The sequence below is a fragment of the Zingiber officinale genome, chromosome 1A (assembly GCF_018446385.1).
Source record: "Zingiber officinale cultivar Zhangliang chromosome 1A, Zo_v1.1, whole genome shotgun sequence".
NCBI classification, from domain to species: domain Eukaryota; kingdom Viridiplantae; phylum Streptophyta; class Magnoliopsida; order Zingiberales; family Zingiberaceae; genus Zingiber; species Zingiber officinale.
This window is the reverse complement of record NC_055987.1, coordinates 29,936,803-29,962,931: the sequence shown is the minus strand read 5'-3', so window position 1 is coordinate 29,962,931 and position 26,129 is coordinate 29,936,803. Positions and strand designations below refer to the sequence as shown.

The 26,129-nt window shown below is 36.4% G+C and overlaps 3 protein-coding genes across 4 annotated transcripts; all 3 read right to left on the bottom strand.

Annotated features, from left to right (window-relative positions):
- Window positions 1-208: 208 nt before the first annotated feature.
- On the bottom strand, window positions 209-7,577 carry LOC122022446 (endonuclease III homolog 1, chloroplastic-like). 2 transcript variants are annotated; one of them, XM_042580462.1, is made up of 11 exons: window positions 7,398-7,577; window positions 7,089-7,210; window positions 6,582-6,645; window positions 6,185-6,256; window positions 5,842-5,960; window positions 3,546-3,612; window positions 3,363-3,454; window positions 2,354-2,491; window positions 2,179-2,283; window positions 1,996-2,079; window positions 209-623 (listed from the first exon to the last, which is right to left on the bottom strand). In XM_042580462.1, exons 1-11 carry the CDS (start codon window positions 7,531-7,533, stop codon window positions 441-443), a joined length of 1,182 nt encoding a protein of 393 aa, XP_042436396.1. In that variant the 5' UTR covers window positions 7,534-7,577; the 3' UTR covers window positions 209-440. The 2 variants fall into 2 exon arrangements, with proteins under 2 accessions (XP_042436396.1, XP_042436404.1); XM_042580470.1 differs by having other exon boundaries at window positions 209-544; window positions 7,398-7,572.
- A 445-nt stretch (window positions 7,578-8,022) lies between these two features.
- Window positions 8,023-13,272, bottom strand: LOC122022439 (probable membrane-associated 30 kDa protein, chloroplastic). The gene is made up of 11 exons (XM_042580449.1): window positions 12,988-13,272; window positions 12,056-12,180; window positions 11,838-11,948; window positions 11,180-11,244; window positions 11,013-11,094; window positions 10,067-10,141; window positions 9,849-9,919; window positions 9,678-9,760; window positions 9,234-9,298; window positions 9,088-9,162; window positions 8,023-8,433 (listed from the first exon to the last, which is right to left on the bottom strand). The coding sequence occupies exons 1-11, from the start codon at window positions 13,112-13,114 to the stop codon at window positions 8,314-8,316; spliced, it is 999 nt and encodes a 332-aa protein (XP_042436383.1). The 5' UTR covers window positions 13,115-13,272; the 3' UTR covers window positions 8,023-8,313.
- A 7,609-nt stretch (window positions 13,273-20,881) lies between these two features.
- On the bottom strand, window positions 20,882-22,178 carry LOC121997213 (protein SHORT-ROOT-like). Its single transcript, XM_042551509.1, has one exon. It carries the CDS (start codon window positions 22,112-22,114, stop codon window positions 20,882-20,884), a length of 1,233 nt encoding a protein of 410 aa, XP_042407443.1. The 5' UTR covers window positions 22,115-22,178.
- Between the last annotated feature and the right edge of the window lie 3,951 nt (window positions 22,179-26,129).

Here is a 26,129-nt window from a genome sequence, read left to right as displayed (position 1 = left end):
AAAATGACTACACACATTGATTGATTTTAGTAAACTCTACTAGGGTCCATCAAAATTAGCCAATCAAAATTTGTAGACCATCCTCTAGTCCACAAATTATGGACCAAAAGATCTAGCCTGTAATGGGTTTACTATTCTCACCTTGAATTTCATCACTTGAAAATTACAACAATTTTTTGCAGATCCCTGCTCAAAAAGATTTTAAATAAGACATTGACAACCGAGCATCTTAAGACCTGTACAATTTGTATACAATATCAAAAGCAGATGTGTATATCTGAAAGGGCCAAACGAGCATCTTAAGACCAGTACAACTGCAACAAGCATCAAAATATAGATCAATGGAGGACAGAAACTCTTGTAGTGAACACTAAACAAAATGCAAGATATTCAATCTGACAATTAGGGTTTCCTATTTCTTTGATCTTTTAGCTTTGGCATTAGGAATTTCTTGTTCCTTGAAAGCAGAAGGGCAGATCTTGTTGATACCACAGGTTCCACATCGGGGTCTGACAGGAGTGCATATGGTTTGTCCAAATCCAACCTGATAGAAGACACAAGAATGATTCCACTAATAAGTAAGAGGGAGGAAAAGGTATTCCATGCTCCCACCGTAACCAAATCTGGGATCACAGAACAAAAAAAGGTGTCATAATTTCAAAATGACAAGCTGTGTAGAGTTGGTCAAATTATTGTAACAACATTATAGTGTCATAGTAGAACATAAAGTAACTTGTGGGACCATAAATTTATAAGTCGAGAGCTTTCAAAACAACATAAGCATATGAGGATAATTAAATAGAATACATTAATCATTGAATCATAAAGCAGAAGATAATGAGTTCAAGACCTGGAATGGTCAACTTCCCTCGGCATTTATACTATAAGTTTACTCTCTAGCTATTTTCAGGATAATTCTCCTACAATTTCTTGTATACCACTTGCATTCCTAAAACAGATTTGGCACGAGGGAAACATTAAACCAAGTTCAGTGCTTCAGGGACCAGACTATAATTGGGTACTTGTGTAAAATCTTAGGCATTTCTGATTATAGAAACATAATCAGACATTTATTTAACTTGTCATAAATGGTGGGCATGTATGAAGCACGTTGATTATTCAAAATGTAAACGTGTTTGCAAAAAACATCAAGTTGAAATAGCAAAGGTTTTCAGTCCAGATGATGCAATGAGGTACAAATCAGCAAAGCATTATGAATAATAACAAATGTCTTTTAATACGACATTTGCAAGTTGCAGAAAATTTGCACAAGTCTGCTTAAGTTTGAAGGAGGTGTTCAACACATTTCTCATGTTGAATGAGCCGGGATGACTTCTAAAAAACGGGAGAAAAATGTTAGGTGAACAGAATCAGCAAAGTTGATTGTACTAGAAATTATCTAGAATGAGAAAATGATATATAATTCACATATGAGTGGGAGAAGACTTTCTTAACCCCATCGGTCAAAGTTTTATCGCTACAGGTTCATGATTATCACTAAGTCAGAATACATATTTCATTTGCAATAGAAGATATTCCTAATATTAAAGCTAGAGTAACTTATTATGTGAATCCCATTTGCTCATTTTTAACCAAAAAAAAAAATGCTTAAGCAAGTCAAGGACTGTCCTTCACAGAAAAAAGTGTCATCTAATAAAAATAATGATAATCAATTTCATAAAGAAATTCATAAGATTTTTTCTAAGAGAAAATTCAAAATTGGCAAAGCTCATAATAGAAAAACTAGTACAAGCATATTAGGACTATAGGCACATAGTTGGCTACTTCTTTAGCCCCTTAATTTGCAACAACTTTCAGGCACCTGCAGGTTGTCCAACCTGATTCGGTAAATTTATCAAATCTTTCTTAACTCAGAGATTAGAATTTTATTCTTGGTCGTGTCCTCCTATCTATTGATTGTCTTGTGAATGATCAAGAGTTAAGAGTGTGTGTGTCAATATCAGTGACATTAATCACAAACTATAAACATCATACCAGCAGGGGGTTAATTGGATCCCATAAATCCTTTGGTAGCCATTTCTCCAGAGACACTCTCGTTTCTTCTGGAGTCAAGGTTTTCTGGTGAATAACATTGATGTACATACTGTTACATTTTACATTTCTAATTTTTTTAACTTTAGTCACTAAATTCTACCATGCAAAATATCGTATAATTACCTCAATTGTGCCAATACGCGAAACCCATCCTAGACGATTACAGATGCGATGCACATGAGTATCCACACATATCCCTTGAACATCGTTCCATCCAACATTCATTATCTATTAATCCAAACAAACATAAGAAAAAGAGAAATAATAATTTCACTTTGAAAGTCAGAATCAACAGTACCAGGTGGGCCATTTTGGGGCCTATTCCAGGAAGTGCAAGCAGTTCGTTTAAGGAACAAGGGATGTCTCCCTCATGCTTTTCTAGACAAATCTCTGAAACTTTTTTCAAGTAATGTGCCTTCCGGGAATAAAAACCCACCTAAATAAACCCAAAAAAAAACTAAATGTTATTTTTCAAATCTAGTTGATATTCAAGTGACAAACCAGCAAATAGAATAAATATGAAACCATGAACAAGACAGTGTTGTCTTTGAAGTGCGACTTGTAGTCCAGGTCCAGCACTACTATAATTCAAAGATAAACCAAATTACTTTTCCCTAAGTTCTTATGAGCAAACTTTGGATGGTATTTATGAGTTTCTAAGGTAAATACTTCAATGAAACAAGGGGTAGTCAGTTTTAACTTGGTCTTCTCTGCCTTTTAAAACTAGAGATCAAGAAAGTGGCTTTGGCGCATCTAAATAAGAGTTTCTTCAAATAATCACTACAATAATTAGTATTGGTCATTGGAAAAAGGAAAAGAAAAGTATTAGGAAAGATGATTGCTACTGAAAATGTTACAAACAGTAGTAAGTTTCTCATAATGAATAATGTTTTTAATATCTCAATAAATGATAGCCCGGTGCACAAAACTCACGCCAATGTGAGGTCCGGGGAAGGATCAGACCACATTAGACCTATTGTATGCAATCTTATCTTACATTACAAGAGGTTGTTTCCGAGACTCAAACTCATGACCACAAGGTCAAATGGCAGCAACTTTACTATTGTGCCAAGACTCCCCTTCATTTTTAGTATCTCAATAATTAAAGAAAATGGCTTCTTCACATCCAAAATCAATTATATGCCAAAGGACAAGAGGGGAAAAACAAGTTTCCATAGGTTCTACAAATTTATCTACAGATGCAATTGATGGGAACAAATTGTCAACAGCTTCTAGGCTTCTATAATCAAAGTTAAAGAATGTAAATGGTCTGAACTGAAAATTAGGTAGGTTAGCCAAGAACCTACAGGATAAATTAAGCTAGAAATTGTAGCTTCATCAGTTTTGACAAGAGCTCCAGGATTGAGTAATCCATTATCTGAGAGACGCTTTATTGCACCTGAACTCCTAATTCAATTATCAAGTAACAAACATCAGAAGACACTGGAAGAAATTGATGAATCCCTGGTGAAACTCATGATATAACTTACCATTCGTTACTGCATCTTTCGTTTGGCTTGATAGAAGAGAAGATACCAAAACTGCAAATCTTCGTTCCTGATAGAAGGTCAACATAGTCTCAAATTTTCTTCACAAAACTCAAACTGATTTGATGCTGAAAATGCAGTTGATAAATGCAGGTTATCAATCAACTGCATAACAAAATATAAGCAAATATACATTTTCTAGATAGCAATTGCTAGGTAGTTTCAAACAAGAAAATATTAACCTACAGATACTCATAAACCAGCCCAGAGCATCATCCATATAAGTTAGACTCACCAATATTTTAAATTATTTCAATTGCATCATTTTCTAAACACAATAAAATCGGACAGAATAACATCATCCAGTTATCTTTGAATGCATCAAGATACATGAATTGCTTCTCCCTGATTTTTCATAATATCAATTAACAATGGCAAAAATTCTAGTGACAAAATAGATGAGCTCCATATATTTTTCCACAATGTCATCCGTATATCTTGTTATATTAAGTTTAACTCTTATTAATACATGGTACCAGGAACTTCTGATGCACTAAGATGCTACACATTGCCCTAGGCACTAGGTGTTTGCTAGAACAATGCAACATGTTTAAAAAATAATAATAATAAAATTATAAAATAATAATTAAATAAAATATAACTATCGTACATATGAAAAATTATTAGGTTAATGCTATGTAGGACCAACTTTATAAGGAACAGAAGATAATTGTAGGTGAACTAAACATGTAAATAGTCAACAATTTGAAGTTCATAGATCAGTCATCCAGGTTCACAAATTTAATTTCCATAATTTTCACTACTTTGTTGGCTTCAAAACTATAGGATAGTATTGTACTGTCACACAATATGTAACAAAGATATGAAAATCTATTCAAGGATTGTGGTGTATAATTGATGCATTAAGCAGATTTGAGGGAACATCAGATATTGGGTTTTAACTTGAAACATAGCAAGTTCATATCTTTTCTTGAACTGGACCAGAATTTTATTCTTGACCTAGATTCCTTATCCTTTGAAAGAAGACAAAATCAATGGGGAGCTACAATTTCTCATACGTGGGTGCAATGCCATATTATAAAATTTAAAAAATGGAAAATAAATTCTGTTACAGTAAAATCATTAAAGTTTTCAGAATAACAGTGCAAAAAAACGAAATATTACTTGTATGTTTTTCAAATTCATTTCATATGAGCACATAAGAAGAGTGGAAGTAATAGTCTGCGACCATCCTTGTACAAATAACATATGGCACAGCTAAAAGACTAGGTATGCATATATGTAACAAGCACTAAATAAGCCCTATAAAATTCAAATTCAACTAAGTATAAATGCATGAAACTATAATCGAAGGCAAGAAGACACTCAAAGATAGGATCTAATTGTTTTGATTTCATTGCAAAATATACCCTGTGCCATTAATTGTAATGAAGGAGGATAATCCCAGTCACATGAGCTGGATGCAACCGATTCAGGCAGGATATTAGGACAAAGTTCGACAATCTCAGGTGAAACACACTTCAAGATGAGATCTTTGCACCCTTTGCTAATGGATCTTCTTGGATTCACCGTGAAGCTCAATAAGGTCAAAGTCATCCACCTAAGAATGACACTGGATAACCACTTAACTGGGTACCTATAGGGTACCCAATTTAAAGGGGTAGGGTTAGGGTACATATGGGGGTATCTGCAAGTGACCACAAATAAAACATATAATAAATATTAAAATTGTAGCAATAAACTAATAGTGTTACTACTATAATAATTTATAAATGCTGAAATAACTTATCTATATTTATACAATCCTGCTAATTTTGTTATAACATTAGAAGTTTAAAATTTAAAAGTTAATACACTGATAACACTAGTAATATGGTTACAAGTAATACTACTATCTATTTTTTTCCACATAGAGATTGTTTTTCAATAACTAATATATCCGCTGATCAGATAATTGGCAAACATCTATTACATCTTTGACATGACTATCCCAAATACCATGACCACTACAAAAGTTCGTTACGCCATTAATATATTTCCCACCTCGCAAAGAATGAAAAGGAAAATCCTGGAACTAAATTGTCAAAAGATAGAAGTTCTAAATTTAATGTCAAAACCTACATGTTTAAAATTCATGACTTGACTGTTTCTCCATGATCAATAATATGTATCACTGTCATGATATTAGCCTAATAAAACTCAGCAAGATACATCACTTATCTTCGAGATATTCAAAAAGGAGAGCAGATGAAAGAGAGATTGTTTTCAAGTTAGTTACCTTAGGAGGCAACGATATGCCTGCCTTTTCACATCCCATAGTGTCTACCGGAGCATCCCCTGCTGATCTCATCTTCATTATCCCATCAAAAATTTCTTCCCAATTTGCTGGCACGTTAGCTATATAAAGAAATAAGATTTAGTTTACTTTTTTTCCTAGCCTTTTCTTAGCAATAATCATTTTTGAATGAACAGATTGAGAAAGTAAGTCATATTCTTATTATGTCAGAATCATTTTTGAATTGACAGATTTAGAAAGTAAGGCATATTCTTAATATGTCAGTACAAGTGCTGAATCTTGACCTTTTTTTTTCCTAACCAAATATATGCTGCTTTCTAATTACCTTTCTGTTTGATGGATAGGTGAACTTTTTCCCTCTTCTTAGCAGACAAAAGAGAAATCTGCTTAACATCACCTGCAACATCCCATTGACTTATTATAGATTAGTAGAAGGAAAACAAAATGACCAGGCAGACAACGAGAAAATGTAATGAGCAATGTATGAACTTGCAATAAAGTGGAAAAAAAACTTTATTTCATTTTCCCTTTACAGGAAAATAATATCATTTAGTTTCCAGTATGCAAGATGGCCCATGTTTAATGATTTAACCAATAGAGATCTTCCGTTTTCATGATTTGTCATGCCAACAGGCAAGGTACAAGTAATTGGTCCATAATTCTAAAGTTTGTGTAATGCTGAAGCTACATATAGTATGATTTGACAATAGAGTAGGGCTTACTGGAAGTTGCAGATTGGTTGAACTTATCATAAGCAAAATCTTCAATGTCAATCATGCCACTCACCTGCAAGATAAATTCCCACCACAATGATTAGTTACTCAAAAAAAAGTGCTAAAGGCTAGAAACATAATAACCAATATTTGGACACCACCACCACCATGGGCAATGACAATCATGTTCAAAATATTTGAGGTTGACTACAAGTAAAATGGTTTTTTTGTCCCTCTATCCCTCCTCACACTATAATCTCAATCATTCAACCGAGTAAACTATAGCACATAGGAAAATTTTTTAAAGTAAAAAAAGTGTTCATATCGTCCTTTCCCCCATTTAGCCACTGATGGGCACCTAATTTTCCGCAGTTGGAAACTGGTTTAACAAGCAAATATCAGCTAATAAAATTAAAGTGTGTACGAAAGATTACCTATTGAACTGAGAATAATATGTACTAATAAAGACCAACTAAAAGTAATTACACATTTACATCGGGCAGCAGGGATCCTTACTTCTCTACCAGCAATGTCTTCCATTATTTTCACTCCATCGACGTTAACAACCATTTTAGTTTTCTTCCTCCTCACATAAACACGACTGCTTTCACGAGATACATCAGCAGAAGACTCGGAACCTGAAAGGAGAAGGAAAAGCTTCCGTTTTTAACCTAACCGCGCGAACAATGTTTGGATGAAACCAATGAAAGTTTTTGATCTGGCATCATAAAAGTACAAACGCATCCACGATAATATAAATAAATTAATTAAAAAGAAAAAATGCGACAAAGAAGGCTTTTGAAGAAGGGGATCGCGAGCAAGCACCTGGATTGGGCTCCGAGTTGTTGCTTTCGCCGTCGAAAGAGCAGGATCGGGAGGAACGCCTGGTGATCGACATCCTTAGGGTTTTAAGGTGAGTAGAAAACGGAGGGAACGAAACTCTTGCGAGTGGAAGCGGCATTTAGCGGCTTGTACGGTGACAATCGTAGAGTAATCGCACTGTATGTCACGTACTCGTTTTACTAATTATCAAATCCCCAATTGATTACTAGAATTTTGTTTTGAAACTTATCTCTATGGTTTGAACATTCTAATTTGTTGGATTTTTTTTTCCATTTGTTTTCAGTCGGATTTCCTGAATAAATCACAAAAAAAGCTTCTTCTCTTTTGATGGTTTTAAAATTATTAAAATAAAATAAAATTATGTAAATTAACGAATACCAAATTTTATCAATTTGATATGCCAAATTCTCTGTAGGTGCTCGTCTCAAATTCAAAAATACTTGCATGAAAATTGTTATTCCATCAACTATTTTTCTTTTAAAAGGTCGTGTAACAATCTCATTCCTCCATATTTCATTCCTCAAGAAGAATTATTATGTTACTTGTCAATTCTATTATGAAACCAAAGATTTCGCTATGGAAACTGACCAGCACAACAAAACACAAGGAAGCAAACAGCCAAACACCATCCACATGACAAAAACACCTTCGACTTACAATAACAAGGCATTATGAAAATATGTAACCACAAACATATACAACAGCAGCAGAAGTGAAAATTTGCTAGACAAGATGCCCTAGAATGTTGCTCCTCGAACACCTAATTAATAATGCAAAGGGCAGAAAAGGCAACTCCAGCAACTAGGATCAGTTGCACCGATGAAGCGTTACAATGATTCCTCTAATTGCAGTCTCAATTCAATGCACCAAGTAAATTTTTGGATGAGTGATGCGTAGACTAGTACTCATTGGCTTTTTTTCTTAGTTCATTGAGCTCCCTCTCGATGTCCATGTCACCAAAAGCTGAAGAGACATTTGAGCTGCTAGCCGCAGTTCTACCGGCAGGGAGCTCCCCTTTCTGCAGAGACGTGAATTCATATTAATGGGCAAGTTAACTATTCCACAATCACATATTCAAATTTCACGGCGACTGACGCTGGTAACGTCAGAAGTAAATGAAGCTGCGAATGACTCACGCCAAAAGTAACAAACTATGGAAATGCCATTATCACAACTCATGCATCACAAACGTAAAATAAAATATTTTCTTTGAAAAAAACAAACAAATAAAAAACTGAAAGCTGAAACCTTTATCAAAGTAGAGGTGTCAAAAATAAACACAACCTGATGATCCAAGTCGATCAGAAAAAACTCAAATTCGGATTGAAAGGTTTTGGGTCAAAAATTTTCAGGTCGGATTCAGATTAATCTGAATTTAGGATTTTATGGATTTTTTGAGATTAAATCAAATTTTATTTTAAAAATTAAGATGTTTTTATGTATATTAATGTATGTTAGTATGATAATGATGAAATATTAAGATAAAAGAATTATAAGAAAAATAGCTAAAAAAAAAGTCATTTTAAATCGAATTTTTCTTGTCAAGTTTCAGGTGGAATTCAGTTTCAGGTTAAGATTGAGATTTAAAGAAAAAAAATTGACCCTACTCAAATCCGACCGATGACACCCCTAATCAGAGGGTTACTATAGCAGATGACACGAGAAATTTTACCATGGATCTCCCTGACAATTCCTTCTTCAACGTTGCAAGATCATCATCTACTGATGAACTCTCAAGCAGTGCGAACTGCAAAAGGCAAATACTGCGTGTTAAAGCATTAAAACAATTTTTCCCGCAAGAACATAAATGTTTTCTACCTTTCCTTCTAGATCATCAGTTGTCAACTGATTAAGTGCCTCTGCTTGGGATTCCATAGCCAATACTGCAAAGAGCAAACATTTCAATAATAAACTTCAGATGAGTACTCTTGCACATCCTAGTCTTAAATTGAACATACTATATGTAAACTATCACCATATTAAACAAAATTCACAAGTAACCTAAGTACTCATGTGGAAAAAGAAGACTTTCTACTTTCAAGACAGAATAAAATATGAGATTTCACTAGGCAAATGAACATTATGATTAACCACTACAATATAAAGATGTGAGTGTAAGCAACATAATTTGGAACGTGACAGGAAATCCCCAAGAATGATGCATTTAAGTTTACAGCAAGACAGAATGCTAGAACATGATCTTACACAGTGAATCCCCCACGCATGAGGCAAATTATTGTTTCAGAGTCAAAATTAACTGACCTTTTTCCTCCATCTTTTCAAATGCTGAAAGAGCACTACTTGTATTGACATTCCCCAACATTTCACTAACTTTTGTTGCAGTTCTAGCAAAGTAAAACCACAAGACTTAGCATCATCACAAAACATACATGTAATAGAATGTTCTCTTGTTATAATAAATAGAGTACAGACTTTGCAGATTGTGCACGAGCTTTCAGAGTGTCTTTCTTTGACCTGGCCTCCTGTATCTTGCTCTCTAAAAGCTACAGAACAAAAAATGCAGAAAACATATTTCAGTGTCATAATGTTGCATATGTGAAATGAGTAAAACTTTGTGAAGCACATGCAGAGGAACAAATGCATGATATAATTGTATTTACTTGAATAGATATAATCTAACAAGAATAGACCTTAGTATTGGAGACAAGATTGTCAACCACAGTTTTCTGTTGATCCAGCTGAGCTTTTAAAGAGTTTGCACTGTCCTGAAATTAATTAAAATAAAGAGAATCAGGAACGTAAAATAGCAAGGAGATCCATGAGAATTGCAATACTAATTGAACATTTTGGTACAGTTAGACACGGGATCAAATGGCTTAGTATGTTCTCAAAAGGAGACAAAACAGCCAGAACATCCACAAGTTTAGTATGAAGTTTGGTTTCAGGTATCATTTATCATTCAATATAGTTAAAATGGGAGCCTTGCTTATTTGAAGATGTAATATCATTCAAAATAAGTTCAAACATCCGATAGAAGGAAACAGTAAAAACTTCAACCTAAAAGTGTCTGATGTTTGCATCAACATGAGAAGAAATGAAGAAATGCCCCATAGCATGCAATGCCAGTGCATTTGCTCCATAAGATTTGGGAGCAATTTCAATTTACTGAATTTTTGTATGCAATATGATTTTCCAACCTTTAATATATAGAATCATGGTCAAATAAACATGAAGTGAATCGTATATAAGTTGCTCAATCTGTTTCTTTTTAAGAACTAAGAACGAAAATTCCTCCAAGGACAAGAATCCTCTTTAAGCAACATGCTCACACAAATAAGCACTTAGAAGAACAAGATTCTGAGTACAAACAACAGATCAATAAACCAGAAGCTCAGCTTCAGACTAATGTTTCTCAAACACCAAAAAACTATACATAAAAAAAACATCAACCAAATTGTATGATCCTAAATACTCATTCTATCAAAGAACAAGAAGCAAAAAATAAATATGAAGAAAAATAAAGCAGCTTCAAACGAGTAGCGGAAATTAAATAGTTAAACACCATATCAATTATTCTAATGAATAATCAAGCATAACTACAATGAAAAATGTGACAAGCATCCTGAAGATACCTACAGCATAAGATTTCCTCCTCTTGAGAGCCTCGCGTGCAAGGTCCTCATCTCCTCTTCCCAGAGCAAGCTGAGCCTTCCTGTACCTGCATTTAGAGAGAGAGAAATAATCAATGGGGTTAATCTTTGCTATAGCATTTGTTGCATATCCAGTTGAGACACCAGTACTACCATTCATCTGATGCCTGCTGAGCAGCTTTATACTTGTTCTCTAGCCGTTTCTGTGATGCTAGTACCTTGAACATCCAAAAAATAAAGAGTACTCTAAGGAAGAATAGTGATTCTAACTCATAAACCACATATACCTGTTCTTGCAGCCATATGTTGATATAGCGCAGGAATCTTACCAAGAAAAGGTGAAGACGTCTAGTGGAATATTCACTATTATATACAACCGAGAAAAACTCGTCATAGTGCAAAAACCTACGAAGCATATGTGGGTGCAACAGGGCACACGACTCAGAAAATATGACTTGTGCATGTAGGGAGAGACAAGTTGCAGATAGGTCTTCCCTTGCAGTAACAAGAAAGTTTTATTGCAAATGACAGCCTAAAAGTTGTAAGTGCTATTCGTTTTGACATTTCCATTTCAAAAAAACATACATCCCCCATAATAATACCGATAGCAATGTTTTTTTTTTTTTTGCATAATATAAGGTCTCCTAGGAATTCTTTTTTACAGTTCTGCATCAGATGATATGGAGTTTGTGCAACATAATCCATGAACATAAGAATGATTATGCAAGCCAACACCTAGAAGGAACTCTAGATTTTAGTCAGTCATATGCATAAGAGCATGGGCACTTCAAATAAAAACATTCTGGAATACCTGTGCTGTAGCTTGGCGCATCTTGGTCAAATCATCATTCATTTCCAGAACAGCTTGTTCCAAAATTTTTTCTGGATCTTCCATAGAACTCAAAATAGAATTTGCATATGACTGAAATGTTTCAACAGTGCCAAAGTTAGCCAATGGCTGCTCTATAAGGGAAATCAAAAGAGAAAATACCAAAAGAGAAGAATAAATTCTGTAAGAGTAAATTTGACCTTGACTACCCTTGCTAACCGATCGAAAAGATTCATCTGAACAATGAGAGAACCTCCACCATATCGATGGCATTTTAGCGGTTTAACTCTAGATGAATGTATTTCTGTAGCTTTTAGAGGTCCCACTATTATAGAAACAGGAAGAAACAAGGAGTCTTGTAAGCTTTAACTGCTACTATAAGAAAGTAATGTGCATTTAGAATGAACTTCAAACAATGACAGGGAAATAGAATCGCAAGAGTTTTGACACTACCTACTTGCTAAAAAATCAATGGACTTCCTCCTTAGAAAACATAGTCACAATTCACAGCCCACGGCAAAAGAATAAAAAGGATCTATAAGGGCAACCAACAATATGTCAACATTGTTGATATTTTTCTAAGAAAGATAGGACAAGCTATTTTGTTGCAGATCTATCTTCTATGGATGCAGCATCAAAACAGTCTTTTTTCTGAAAATGTGTTCAGGTATCACGTTAAATATTAAATGATCATATCAAAGAAGAAATTTTAGCAAATTCTAGTTAACCCAAAGAATTCTGCATATATTAAGGAACAGCCACTTGGTTTCATCCTTGCTTCTGCTGGTTCCCTTTTGAACTACTGATTGCACACCCCGCATGAAGCTGGATCTAAATGGCATTTTGAAAATTTAAATACACTATATCGCCTGGAAGGGTTCAATTTGAAGCCTCACGGAGCACGGCTTGAGTTGCTATTTACCACTCAAAATTATAGGCCTTTGAAATCATCCAAGGCGGCATGACTTAGCCGTTCCTAGTTTAACCTAATTTATGGACCAACGAACCAAAATTTCCTGTACTCGGTCATGAATCGTCCGGAGACAAGCCAATAAAGAGAATAACATATCAGAAATTTCACAAAAGAACCCCAAATGATAGTAAGGTAGATAGTTTGATTAACTTAACGCACCTCCTCCGCTAACGAAAGAGTTCCTCAGCGTTCTGGTGGCCAAAAGAACCCGCCGCGAGGGAGCTGCTCGGTACGGAGAGGACGATGACGACGGTGGCGCAAAGCTCAAGGACGCCTTCAACGCCATCCTTTTTGGATAAAAAGAGCACCAAAACGAAGAAACCCTACACGGATCGACTTCTATTGATTTCTCGCCGATTTCACAGAGGAACCGAACCAAACGAACTCAAGATGCGAGCAAGAAGAGGCACCGCACCGCAACTGATCAGCGATCGATGTCCACCATACGTACTTGATCTATGAGGACGGCTCTGATCGCTCTGAAGAAGTATTACGAATCACGCCAAGATTCGTGTCTGCGACCGGATCGTTCCAGTTGCGCAGACGATCGTGGCGGATTAATTTGTTTCGTAAATAAAACACGGACCTGATTTGACATTTTTTTAAATATAATTGTTTATAATAACGGTAAATTATAGAAAAAATTTTAATCATAAATATTTTTTTTCATGTCCACTCCCCAAATAAAAAATTTTATTTTACCCTCGCTAAATTTTTTTTCACTCCCTAATATATTAATTTATAAATTTACCCACGCCCCCATTAATTCCTTTCTCTCTTCACCATTTCTTTTTTAGAGACATTTATCGGTTCATCCCTATAGAGAAAAAGCTCTAATCCTAACCAAACAAATTCATCCGTCCGCCAATCCCCACCTATAATAATGTAAAATCCTAAGTATCAAGATCCACCAACCAATCAAATCCATCGACCATAAGACTAAAACAAGTAAAAAAAAAAAATAGAGTTGAAGTCAACTAGTCACTTCGAAAAATAATAAGTTTCTTCATAGTTTTTTAATCGATTAGTCTCATTTTATTGCATTTTCATATTTCATTATTTGTTTACAGTTGGTTATTGTTCAAATTTTTTGACTTTTTGATTTTCAGTTGGTCATTGTGTAATTTGTGAATATTTTTATGTTATTTAGTGGTGGTTTGTTACATTTTAGTGTCTTTTCTATAAATAAATGAAGTATTTAACTGTTATGAACCTATAAATTCTTCAACGAATAATAAATGTTTTAAGAGAGATTAGTCTAGCCCCCAGGGCGTAGCACAGACGGTGGGCGCATGGTATCTCTGGCGTAATGGTCAGGGGTCGAATCTCAGGAACTGACGACCTGGAATTTACCCCGTCATGCGCCTATGACCTGTGTACCTACATGAACCTCCCTCCATATCCGTGGGGCCAGCACTAGGGGGGCCGCTAAGGTAGCGGATCTACCTTTTTTTAAGAGAGATTAGTCTAGGTTAATGTGAGAAATGAGTTTCATTAGTATAGTGTCAAAATGGAGAGTTAAAATTCTTTAATTGGTAAATTCCTCATGTTTAATGATGGTATTCAATTTTTCTATTATTATTATTAAATTGAATGTTTATTTTTTTTTTTTTTTGTAAGTATGCAAATATTTACTTTATGATTTGAAAGTTAAAATTTTGTTGGATATTTTATTTTATATTTTTGGTGTAGAAATAGTATAAAATTTTAAGAAATTAAAAAAAAAATATTTTGAGGTTGGAAAGAAGGAGGTTAAGGGTTGTAAAGAAGCAAAGATGGATAAGATTAGCAAAGAAGCAAAGAGGTTAAAAAGCTAAGGAGGTTAAGAGTGGCAAAAAAGCTCTATTGCACTGTTTGCCAACTTTTTTAGAGCTACAATTGCTAAAGTCGGCCCGCAAATGAGTGATAAGCAAAAAAAAAAAAAGTATTGAAAACAACTCACTTAATCCATGGCTAAAGATGCTCTTGCCCAAATTATTTATCAACAATTCTAGAGTTGATCTAATTTTAAAAAAGATTCCAGTTGCAATCACATTCATTTGTATTTAGTGAAAATATTGTTGTTCCCTTTACATCACCAGAGTTTTCCATAGTTCTTGGATTACATTATATAAGGTAACCAGTTGATCTAGATGTCAATCTATAGTCTAAATTTATAGCTTAACATTTCTCAAGAAAAGTTGGCAACATTAATAGAAGTGTGATCTATGAGAGACTTTCCTCCTTAGTTGGATTAGAGAATAACTCCGATGTTAATAATTTTGTTAGGATGTTTATTTATTTTGTGTTTAATTTTATCATTTTTCCTGTTGGCCACTACTCAACACCTCGATTTATTATGTTATACATTGATGACCTAACAACCTTCTTTGATTAGTCGTGGGGAGTTGAGCTACCAAATTTTGAAATATATTGGAAAGGGTGAAGGAAATGTTCGAAGAAAGAAGTATTTAGATGGTTCAATAGTTTGTTTGATGGTGTGTTTTTTAAATATGCTTTTATTATGCTTTGTATTGTTATATTAATATATTTATTTATTTACACATGGCTATATGAAAAAATTCCTTCTCTTGGAGTTGTGCGTTCTCTAAATACTTTTCCCTAATTGTTCCGCTGGCTTGAGAGTAAGTACCTAAAAAAGTTGATTCGACTGAGAGGTTATTGAAATACATTGACTATACTAAATTAAGTTCATAATTTTTAGTAGGCATACTCAAATATGATCGATTGTAGTGACCATTTATTTTTAATTGTGAAAAGGTGTTATCCATCGTACCATTTTTGGATGAAGATAAACTTTTTCATCAAAAGCGAGGAAGTTTTTCGATAATATTATGAATAATTAAATATTTTGTTAAATCAAGTTGACAAAACATTTATTTACTACAAGAATAAAATTTTTTAGGTCCCAAAATGTGTAAAGTATGGTGGAATCATTGATAGTACAAGTTGGTGGAATAGTGGACCAATGACAAAATATATTGGCGGTGAGCTATAGCATGAGCTATAGATTGAATGTGAAAGTAATACAAATGAGTGTAAAAGTAAGGAGAAAGATGAATCTTGTAAAGATATCAGTGGGAAAACATAGAACAAGAGATTTGAAGTTAAAGTTGTTGGTGAATGTGATATCGATGAGTTTCTTGAAGTGCTTGTGGAAAAGAATATTATATCAACAGAGTATGTTGTGCAGGGGACTAATGATGAAAGCGACTTAGGGAGCATTGTTGGTAGTTCACTGGCCACGGGCATGACCAATTATTTCCCGTTGTCCATTGTAATAACCGTAAGGGCAAGGGAAGATCGTGTTTAGAAAAAAAAAAGATTGAAATGTTTGTTACACTGTGAGTACCATGCCGAAACATAGGAGGAAGGCGGGCAAAGAGGTTTTAGCATCGCTCGTTGACACTGTAATGGTGGAATCAGTAAAATAGAGTTAATTTTATTTATTTATTACTAACAATGTTTCTACTTTTTCTTATGTTCCTAAATCTATCTCCCACGTAGGGAGACACCATTATAGCTAAAATAGGAAGGAATGTTGTTGAGGATGTGATGAATGAATTTAGAGAAAAAACATATTTTTGCGGGCATGAAGAAACAACGGATGAAGAGTGAAAGATGTTATCAAAGTATCTTTCTTGAGATAAGTTTGAGTATGTTAATCTTGTATGTGATTCTTTTTTTTGAAATATTATTCCTTTATAGTGTAATATAAAATAAATTTCTATATTTTGTAGTGTTTTCATGTGGGAGGAAGATAATGTGGTACTCGGTGGGCTCGAATTTTGTGGTTTAGAAAGGGTTTGAAATTTTCTACATGGACACGGCTATTCAAGTTTTTGTTGTTATTTGACCTTACAATTGATTTATTTAATTTTTAAGAATTATAACTCTATTTCTACATATAGAGAGAAGTGCTTGATAAACTAGAACGACACAAAAATAATCGAACGCTGTGAAATATGGAGTATGAGGATTTTGTTGGAAAATTGATTTATGTAATAAGGAACCAATTGCAAGATCTAAATGAAAATTTATTTCAAAGATGCAAATATATTATTTTTCCCTTGAACTATGGATGACATTAGTTTCCCATGAACTATGGATGACATTAGTTTCTAGAAAGTGGTTGTTGCTCTAATAACTAAGAAGGCCTAGTGCTTTGCTACTGCCTGGAAGCTAAGTATCGAAATGAAAATTTTAATTGATTAACTGAAAAAATATTAATTTAAATTAGTTAATGCTTTAAAAGAGTTATTTAATTTGTTCAAGAAAACATATTAAAAAATATTCATGTTTTCAAAAACTTAAAAAAAAATCTTATGAAAATTTCTTCTAAAGAAAATTCTGAATTATGTTTGAAACTTAAAAATTATGTTTTTCAAACACTTCGAAATTTCTTTTAAGTTAGAAATTGTTTTTTTGTTGCAATTTGCCTTAAAATTTTTTTTCTTATGAATATTTTTTTTCAAACTTAACAGATTCTATTCAGTTGCACAATTTTTTTTTTAACTTAATATTTTTTTTAACACTTAGATTTTTTTTTTTAAGTTAGAATTTACCTTACACTTGTTAAAAGAAACCCTATTTTTTATGTGATCAAAGGGGGAGAAGAATGTTAAGTCTAGGGTGAGGTATATATTTTTTTAAATTGAGAAATCTTTTTGGACTTATTTGCAAATTAATTGTTTTTATTGCATATGTTTACCCTAACTTAACTTGGGTTGCTCACACCAAAAAGGAGGAGATTATTGGAACCCCAAGGAGTTTTGATGTGATCAAACAAGTTAAGTTAGGTCCTGTTTTGTCTAACCCTTGTGTCTAAGTGTGCAGAAGCTTAGGAACATAGGAAGTCGAGCGGAAGACGCGACTAACGAGAAGGATGGCACAGGGAGAGAGCCGACGGGCTCGGTGCGTCCGAGGGAAGAGGTGACCGTGGAAGAGTACATGGGTGGACGAGAAGAACGTACGCGGCGTTCGAGGGACGAGAAATCGGGAAGGAAGGCTGCTCGAGGAGAAGGCTGGAACTTGGGTCGGGCGAGCCCTATTCCGGATGGCCGAGATCACCCAAGCTAGCAGAACCGGAATAGAAGACTCGGACCGAGACTAGTTGAACCGGAGCAGTGGAACCATACCACAAAAAGTCAACTGGGTTGACTTAAGTGGTCTGGGCGCCCAGATCCATTCCGAGCGCTCGGACTGTCCAGGCGCCCGGAACCAATCCGGGTGCCCGGAAGTGGATTTTGACTCGATCTGAACGTTGGGGGATAAAGTTTTATCCCCCCAGGGGGCCCGAAACCCTTCGAGGGGCCCGAAACCCTTCGGGGGGCCCGAACAGTGCTATAAATATAGCACTGATTTGCACAGTTTATTAATTTCACTTGTAATCAGTTTCTCTGTGCTTTACTTTTCTGTCTGTGTTGTCAACGTTGTAAAGAGACTACTCCGCCCGAAGGAGATCATCAGATAGTGCGTCATATTCGTCTTGGATTAGTAATTTTCTGATTGCAAACCAAGTAAATCCCCTGTGTCTGTTTTCTTTTAATTAGTCTCTGGTTTTTTTTTTATTATAAGTGTTTGTTATTAAGTTGAAAATCCGAGAAAGGTTAGATTTATTTTTTTCAGGGCAATTCACCCCTCCCCTCTTGCTGACCTCCAAAGGGACCAACACCTTGCTTACCAGCAACTGCTTAATTGTTTTGCTTCATTTCATTGTTAATGGCATGCCAACTTACTTGTTAAATGCTTGGAAATTAGTTCAATCTGTATCCTCCATTTCTATCACAAGATTTCTGGATACTATATTAAATTAGTTACTAAGATCATTATGCAATTGCAATCTCTTACTTATGATTATATTCCTCTTGAGTTATGCAGTCCTTGTCTTTAGTTTTGTTCCTTTCTTGTGCCAGGTGTGTGGCTTTGTTCTCTATTGCTTCAAGTATGAGCAATTTTTCAATACTATTTAAGATGAACTCATTGAATGTGTCTGTATGTTTTCTTAGTTCTTTTGCAGAATCGTTCTTAATAGTTGGAAGATTTCTTCATCAGAGTTGATCATCACAAAAAAAAGTACTCCCAAATTTCCCTTCCATCTTTCAACATTCATTTATCTTCATAAGCTTATGGTGCACTGTAAATGGAATAATGTTCTTCAAACCATTTCATTGCTTGTTTTTTATCTCTTCAGTAATTCATAAAATTGTCAATGGTTGCACTACTCGAGATGAGGTTAAAATCTAGGGTTTTGTTCTTATTACAAAGGGTTAATTTTCAACTTTCAAAGATGATGCTATCTTCTTCAAATCTCTCTGATCACTAAAAGAAGGTATTTATTTACTAGTTCCTTTCCATGTTATTGTCATTGTTGATGTATTTATTACACTTGGCTCCTTTAAAGCTCATTTTAATAATTTTTTCTTTAACTGGGTTTTCCTTGCAAGCAACATATAGTTTTAAAAGGACTTGATTTCCTATCAAACTTCCTTGCATCCTAGTTTATACAATAGCAGACATGGTGTTCAAAGAAAGTTATGCATTATGAATATTAGTTAAATAATAACTAATTATTTTTCTCTAACATATAGAGAAGAAAATTTTTACCAGATTGAATTATTAACTTTCTTGACTTAGCCAATAACTAATTATTTTTTTTACCTTCTTGATGACACTTTTACAAGTGTAATGATACTTCCATTTACTATGAATATTTGACAATCTTCAAGCTCCATGTGAAGTCTTTATAAAGATTCAAAAAATTTGTTTCTATTATTAGAACATCTGTCTGAATAGCAATATCAGAGAGTTCGTAGATAATAAATCAGCCTGAGTTAGTATAAGTCAAAATAATTAATTGTTCATTATTTTTTTTATTACATTATGTATGTATCTCATTTTTTTTGTTTTTTTTTTAATTTATTAGACTAATATAAGTTATTGTAATATGAATAGGAACAAAAGAAAGAAAAACAAAATGTTGATGACTATACTCATTCTTCATTTAATCTTCAATCATGATGTAATATGGTGGGTGGAAAATTTGCTAGAGGGTGGCAGTCTATAGTGGTGGCAAAAGGCGAATATGCTCGCCCCTAACGCCCCTGCCAACCCATCCCAGGGCCAACACGGAGGAGGTGGCAATCTATAGTGATGTGATGTGATGGGTGACTTATGTAAGGAGAGGGTATATGAACTTCAACATGATCGACACTTTGGAAGATCAAACAATTAAAGTTTCAACAGATTTACTTTAATAAGATAGAATAGAAAATTATCACAAGAAATTGAGGATATGCATACTACTAGAAAAGGATGGAGGAAGAAATTATTAAAAGGAAAAGAAAATTGGAATTGTAATGTATGATTATTTTTATCTCAAGACTATGTGAATATTTATTTATCTAAATGGTAATCATATTGTATTTTTAGATTTAGAAATTAGTTATTTTAATATTTTAAATTATTTGAAATTTGTGATTGCTTATTGGAAAATAATATGTAGATATGAAATATAGATAAAATTAGTGATAAATTTGAAAATAAATTTATACATGGATTTATAAACAAATTATAAATGGATTGATAAGCATGTTAACATTATATTTATTAGGTACTTTGATAGAGACTAAAGACAACTTAAAAAAAATAGAAATATTTAAAATTAATTTCATTTAGTCAAATAAAAAATACATTCATAAATAATTTTTAATTTATTTTTAAAATTAGAGATGAAATATTTTTATCTCAAAATTAGGTACGAGACTTTCACTAATAGATTTTTAAGATGGAATATTTTATCTCAAATATTTTTTAGAAATAGAAAAATGACTTTTAGAGGTTTTTTTTTTTTTCTATTAAACCATGTTTTGTTTCAGTGTTACATGTATCCTTTCTCTATGCATGTTTGTGTCGATATGCATGCATGGACCAGCTCCATCAACTATATCCAGTTTACGTGCTGAGGAACGAATTGTGCTCTCACAAACTTGAAGAAAAAAGTTGCAAATAACAAAATCTATATATTGTAGTAATTATTGATAATTAATCATAATTATTTAGGTTTCCAAGCACAAGACCACACGACCGGTTCCTCCTTCCATGTTAGGTACATCCCCGACGCCTCCCCCTCAGCCGGCAGCAGCGACCACCCAGGCCGGTACCTCCTCAGCAACGCCTTCAAGTCGTCGACGACGTCGTCGCTGAAGCCGAACGTCTGGAAGCCGCATCGCTCCAACCGCCGGCACCACTGCCTCCCTCTCTCTCTCCGCTCGCCGTGGTCCACCCTGTCGGGGCCTCGGCCGTCGCAGGCCAGCACCCCCACGAGGCTCCGGAAGCTCTCCCTCTCCAGAGCAAGTCTCTCGTTGCTCGTCGCCGGGAAGCTCTCCTCCAGCATGTCGAAATAGGCGCCGTAGAAGCGCAGACACTCTTCGAAGGACTCCGCGAATTCGCCGACGCCGGCGAAGTTCGCCTCCTCCTCAACTACGGTCACGACCCTCGGCTCCAGCGCCGCCGCCGCCCGTAGGAACGCGTCACGCGATCCCCCGGTGCCGGCTCGACGCAGCGCGCTGACGCAGTTCACAGCGACGGTCTCCCCGTCGCGGAGTTCGAGCTCCTCGGGGCGGAGAGCATCGGCGAAGCGGGGAGACGCGGGGGCGACGACGGCGCGGAATTCGAGCGACACGCCCATCAGCCGCGCGAACTTCTCGATTCGCACTCCGATCTCGGACATGACGCCGGCGGAGGCGGCGGAGGCGACGACGGTGAGGCGGACGCGCGGGGCGTCGGTGTCGGCGCGCGAGGCGAGGGCCTCCAGGAGCGTAGGCCACTGGGTGCAAAAGGTGTCGCTGACGTCGACGATGTGGATGGCGGGCACGGCGTCGAGGGCATGTAGGAGGGCGCCGTTGGCTGCGACGTGGCCGAAGGTGGTCCAGGGGGCCGCCTCCTGGAACTTGAGAGCGAGGCGTCTGGTGGAGGCGAAGGAGATGGCGCGTTCGGCAACGGCGAGGGAGGTGGTGTAGCAACGGTCGCCGGAGGCGGTGGCGCAACAGAATAGGGCCTGGAGGAAAGCGTAGGCGAGGCGCTGCTCGCGGTCGCCGTAAGGGGAGGCGAGCTCGTTGAGCATCCAGAGGAGGCGCTGCAGGTTGGCGGAGTCTCTCTCGGAGAAGGCGCGTGCGCAGTTGCGTAGAAGGTCGGCAGCCCAGGGCCTGATGGGATCGGCTGAGAAGAGATCAGGGTCGAGGGCAAGGTGCAGAGCGGACGTGAAAGGAGCTGGCGGATTCTGCATGTTAAATTTCACTGGATATGTCGTGAGGAAAACAGGGCACCGGGCGCATGCACCGCCATCTCACAGCGCCGGCAGCCGTCTCCGACGGTATCAACAATTTGAAGGAGCTAAACGCCTAAGAATATATGCTGTGCGATATTGTATTAGTGATGTATTAACCAATCATTGTCCTTCCTTAATCCATTCTATTTCGCCATAACTAATTTTATATTAATCTTATAATAATCATTATTATTCCTTAACAAGACAGAATAAAAACTAATGAACTCTAACCATAAACCTCCAGTGGAAACACAAAAAAAGCCAACCACAAAAGAAAGTCTTATTTATGTTCGTACGTGATCTGCCCAAGCTAATATATTTAGTTTCCAAAGCCACAGACAAATGCAAGCCAACAAACCAGCCATTAGAGAAAGAATTAGAAGATTATAACAGAGCCAAAGTCCAAAGAATCTCCACACCAATTATCTTCAGAGAAATGGAGCACACTTTGCTCCAAACCAATGTGGAATTAGGTGGGCTCGAGAAAAAGATGAGCAGAAAGCAACAAGCAAGCCATTAGGGACAATAACTAAAAGACTAAGCAAGCAAAACCCCAAACGAGTATCTTGCTCGTTAGTTATTCCACTGATCAGGTCTCGCAAGATGACAAGACCAACACTTTACCGATCATTATAACTTTGTCAAGCAAGAAGACAAAGTAGATCATGTAAATTAATTGCTTTGCCTCTAATTGTTGCAAAAAGTTAGGCAAGGTCTCCAGTTCTGCCAAAGGAAAGGGAGAAAGGTGAAATTTCAGAGCACTGGTGATGATGAATGTCTGCAGTGCACACTGGTAAGAGTCAAAAGCTATGCAATCTCTGCAAAAGCAAAGGTGACTTTACTGCAGTCACTTTATTTTACGATCGAGTGTGGGTTATCATTTTCTGCGCAATGAAGATACAGGTGAATTGATGAACAAGTTGACTCATAAAATTAGAATTCAGTCGTTGGGAAATTTAGCGATTTTATTCTAAAACTTTCTTCTTGCGAAGGAATAAAAAAAACTTTTAATTTCTGCAGTTCTCATCCCTGTTCGCGTTGTTACTGGCGAGTGAATGTGCTGAAGAGAACGTATCCAGGCACACTACTAATTCTGAGAGGGAGAGAACATATGCAGTTCTAGCGTATGTTCGTTGACGCTGAGAACCGGGAGAGGGAGAGGCTAGTGGTGTTTGAGCGTTATGTTGTTCGAAGTCAACAATGAAACATTATATATTTAGTTAATTTTTTAAATATAAATTATTTATTTATTTATTTACTTTTAATAATTCAGATCTCCATCAAACTCTTTGATATTAGTCTTTATCCTACTATACTATTTAATTGAGAATTTAACCTTTTAACAATTAACTCTTAATTACTCTTAATTAATTTGATTAAGTTGTTAATATTCTTTTGTTTTCAAATCGAAAATAATTTCAAGACTTATTAATAATTTTAACTTTTTATCCTTTTCAAATCACATGCGTATAATTTAATTTTTATTATCTGCATCACTTCTTTTGAGTGTCTCAAAGCTCACTAGTTCTTCATCGTTCTCTCCTCTCCTCTCCCTCTCCAATTCTTGCGACATCTTTCTCCTTTTTATCCTTTTTATATCACAACGTCTCAATCCATCTGTTTCGACTCTTCTGCATATCGATACAGTCGTATCAATCCATCTATATCTCATCGATTCTTTAGAAAAAATTATAGTCACATCTATCCATCTATGTATCTCATCGATTATTTCATCAGTTCTTTGGATGATATAAGACATTCTCACTACATAACTTAAGGTATGATTAATGATACGGTGTTTAAGGTAGACCCCCTTTGAAGGGGTTAAGACCCAGGAGGTCGGTTGACGTATAAGTCAAAGTCAAGGTCAATAGGTGGTTAACATCATTTAAAACAAGAGAGCCCGACCAGACCTCTATGCCAAGTAGATTGTGAGTGTTAAACCAAGGGCATGCCGAACCGGACCTTCCAATTGGGATGACATCAAAATTAGATTACATAATCAACGATAAAGTTCGAGGAAGTATGCAATCAAACATTCATTCCCAACTAAGTGCCCTCGCCGATCGGACGTAGGGTCGAACGTACTAGACACCTGGTCAAGTACAATCAGAGTAAAGAAGTCAAGTGAAAGTTGAGTCGCCAACTACACACATAAACATGGACCCACAACCCAATAAATTTATATGCTTTTTTGGTCTTTTGTGCCACAGAGGACAGGGGATATTCTACAAACAAATCTCACTTTAGAAGTTTCCAGCCTGTCCAATCACAGAGATTTATGGGCTCATTTTAGAAAAGATATCAGGGTCACTTTATGGCCTTCCCTTTTTTGAAAATGCCTTATAATTTATGTAGGAGAAGGTATGTGATGTTACATTTTTCTACGCACAGTTTGCTACATTCTTTTCACTATTCCTCTCAAAAACTCGACTACTGACTTTAGTGTTAGAGGGTCAATACCGGGGACCCCCTTCCTTTGCCCAGTACTAACACTTTTTGTGACACGCATGACAGTGATAAGTCTTCATCCAGTCAATGCCAGAGTGGAGTACCCAGCTAGTCATCTTCCAGCATTCGGACGGAATCATATTTAACGTCGTATGTGAGAACTTCACCTGCCTCCAAGACGTGAAGATGGACGAAAGTGGACAACTCACCACAGTAAACCTTGACACAAGAAGAGTTGGAGATGTTGATAGAACTACGAGCTGCTAGGATGGTGCAACAGCGACAAGCCGTAGCTGAGTGTCATCTGCCGAATGACTCTGCGGTATTCTGTAACCAACTAGCACGCTGAACAGGGAATCTGAGTGGAGTGTCCAATCGGGTTCTAGCTGACCTAGCTTCCTCCGACTGCCTATCTATGAGTCACGGTTCCACCGATCAGTTTGCCATCGGTACTGCCTTCACCAATCATATATCACAGGGCGTTGTTCCGAACACCCTTAGAGGAGATGGGTCGAGCGGAGAAGACGCATGGATCATCTTTCGAGAACGCCCTTGCCCGAGATATCCATAAGGGAAAGTCTTCCATGATGAGTAACTCTCCCAAGTGGGTTAGCATGTCGTGCTCTAAAGAGATATTATAAGTCAAACTTCCGAAACATTATCAATCCTTGATTCCTTGTCGATCAAGGAGTACTCAGGAGCTATTGATCCTGAAGGTCATTTACTAAAATGTGAAAATGTGGCCATACTCCACCAATACAAGGATGGGATGAAGTGTTGCATGTTCCTTATTACTTTGACGGGTTCAGTGTAAAGATGGTTCAAGCGACTACCAGCCGAGTCCATCTACAGTTTTAAGGATTTCCAAATGACCTTCCTCCATCATTTTGCCAGCAGTAGTCATTACCACAAGATGACGGTGAATTTATTCTTACTCAAGCAAGGGCCCAAGGAGACGCTGAGGGCCTATATTAAGAAATTCAATCAAGTCACCATGAATGTCCACTCGGCCACCCTAGAAATTCTGGTAAGTACCTTTTCCAAGGGACTCATGGACAACAACTTCTTCAGATCCCTCATTAGGAAGTCTCTGAAGGATTTCGACCAGCTGCTCGGGCGAGCCATCAAATACATCGATGTTGAAGAGACTCAATCCATTCGGAAGAAAGAAGTAGTTCTTGAGTAGGGTGTCACTCCAGAGTGCTAATTGGATAACAACAATGTGCCTCCTAAAGGGCCCAGACTGAGCCCTCCGCCATAATAACACGAGTCAAGGTCATACGTGGTCCAACATGTGGAAGCCGATTGGTCACGAGTCCCCAAGTCTCGACCGTGGACCCCAATGTTTTGCATCTATCATCGCTCGGGGACTCATGACACAAAGGACTGCTACCATTTTAACCCGGTCCCATGTGTTAGAGTGTATACTAAAAGCCTAGCTTTTTGTAAACATTTACTTTGAAATAAAGAATTACATTGGTCAAATGTCTACATTTATATGTTAAGTATAGTTGTTCAATTA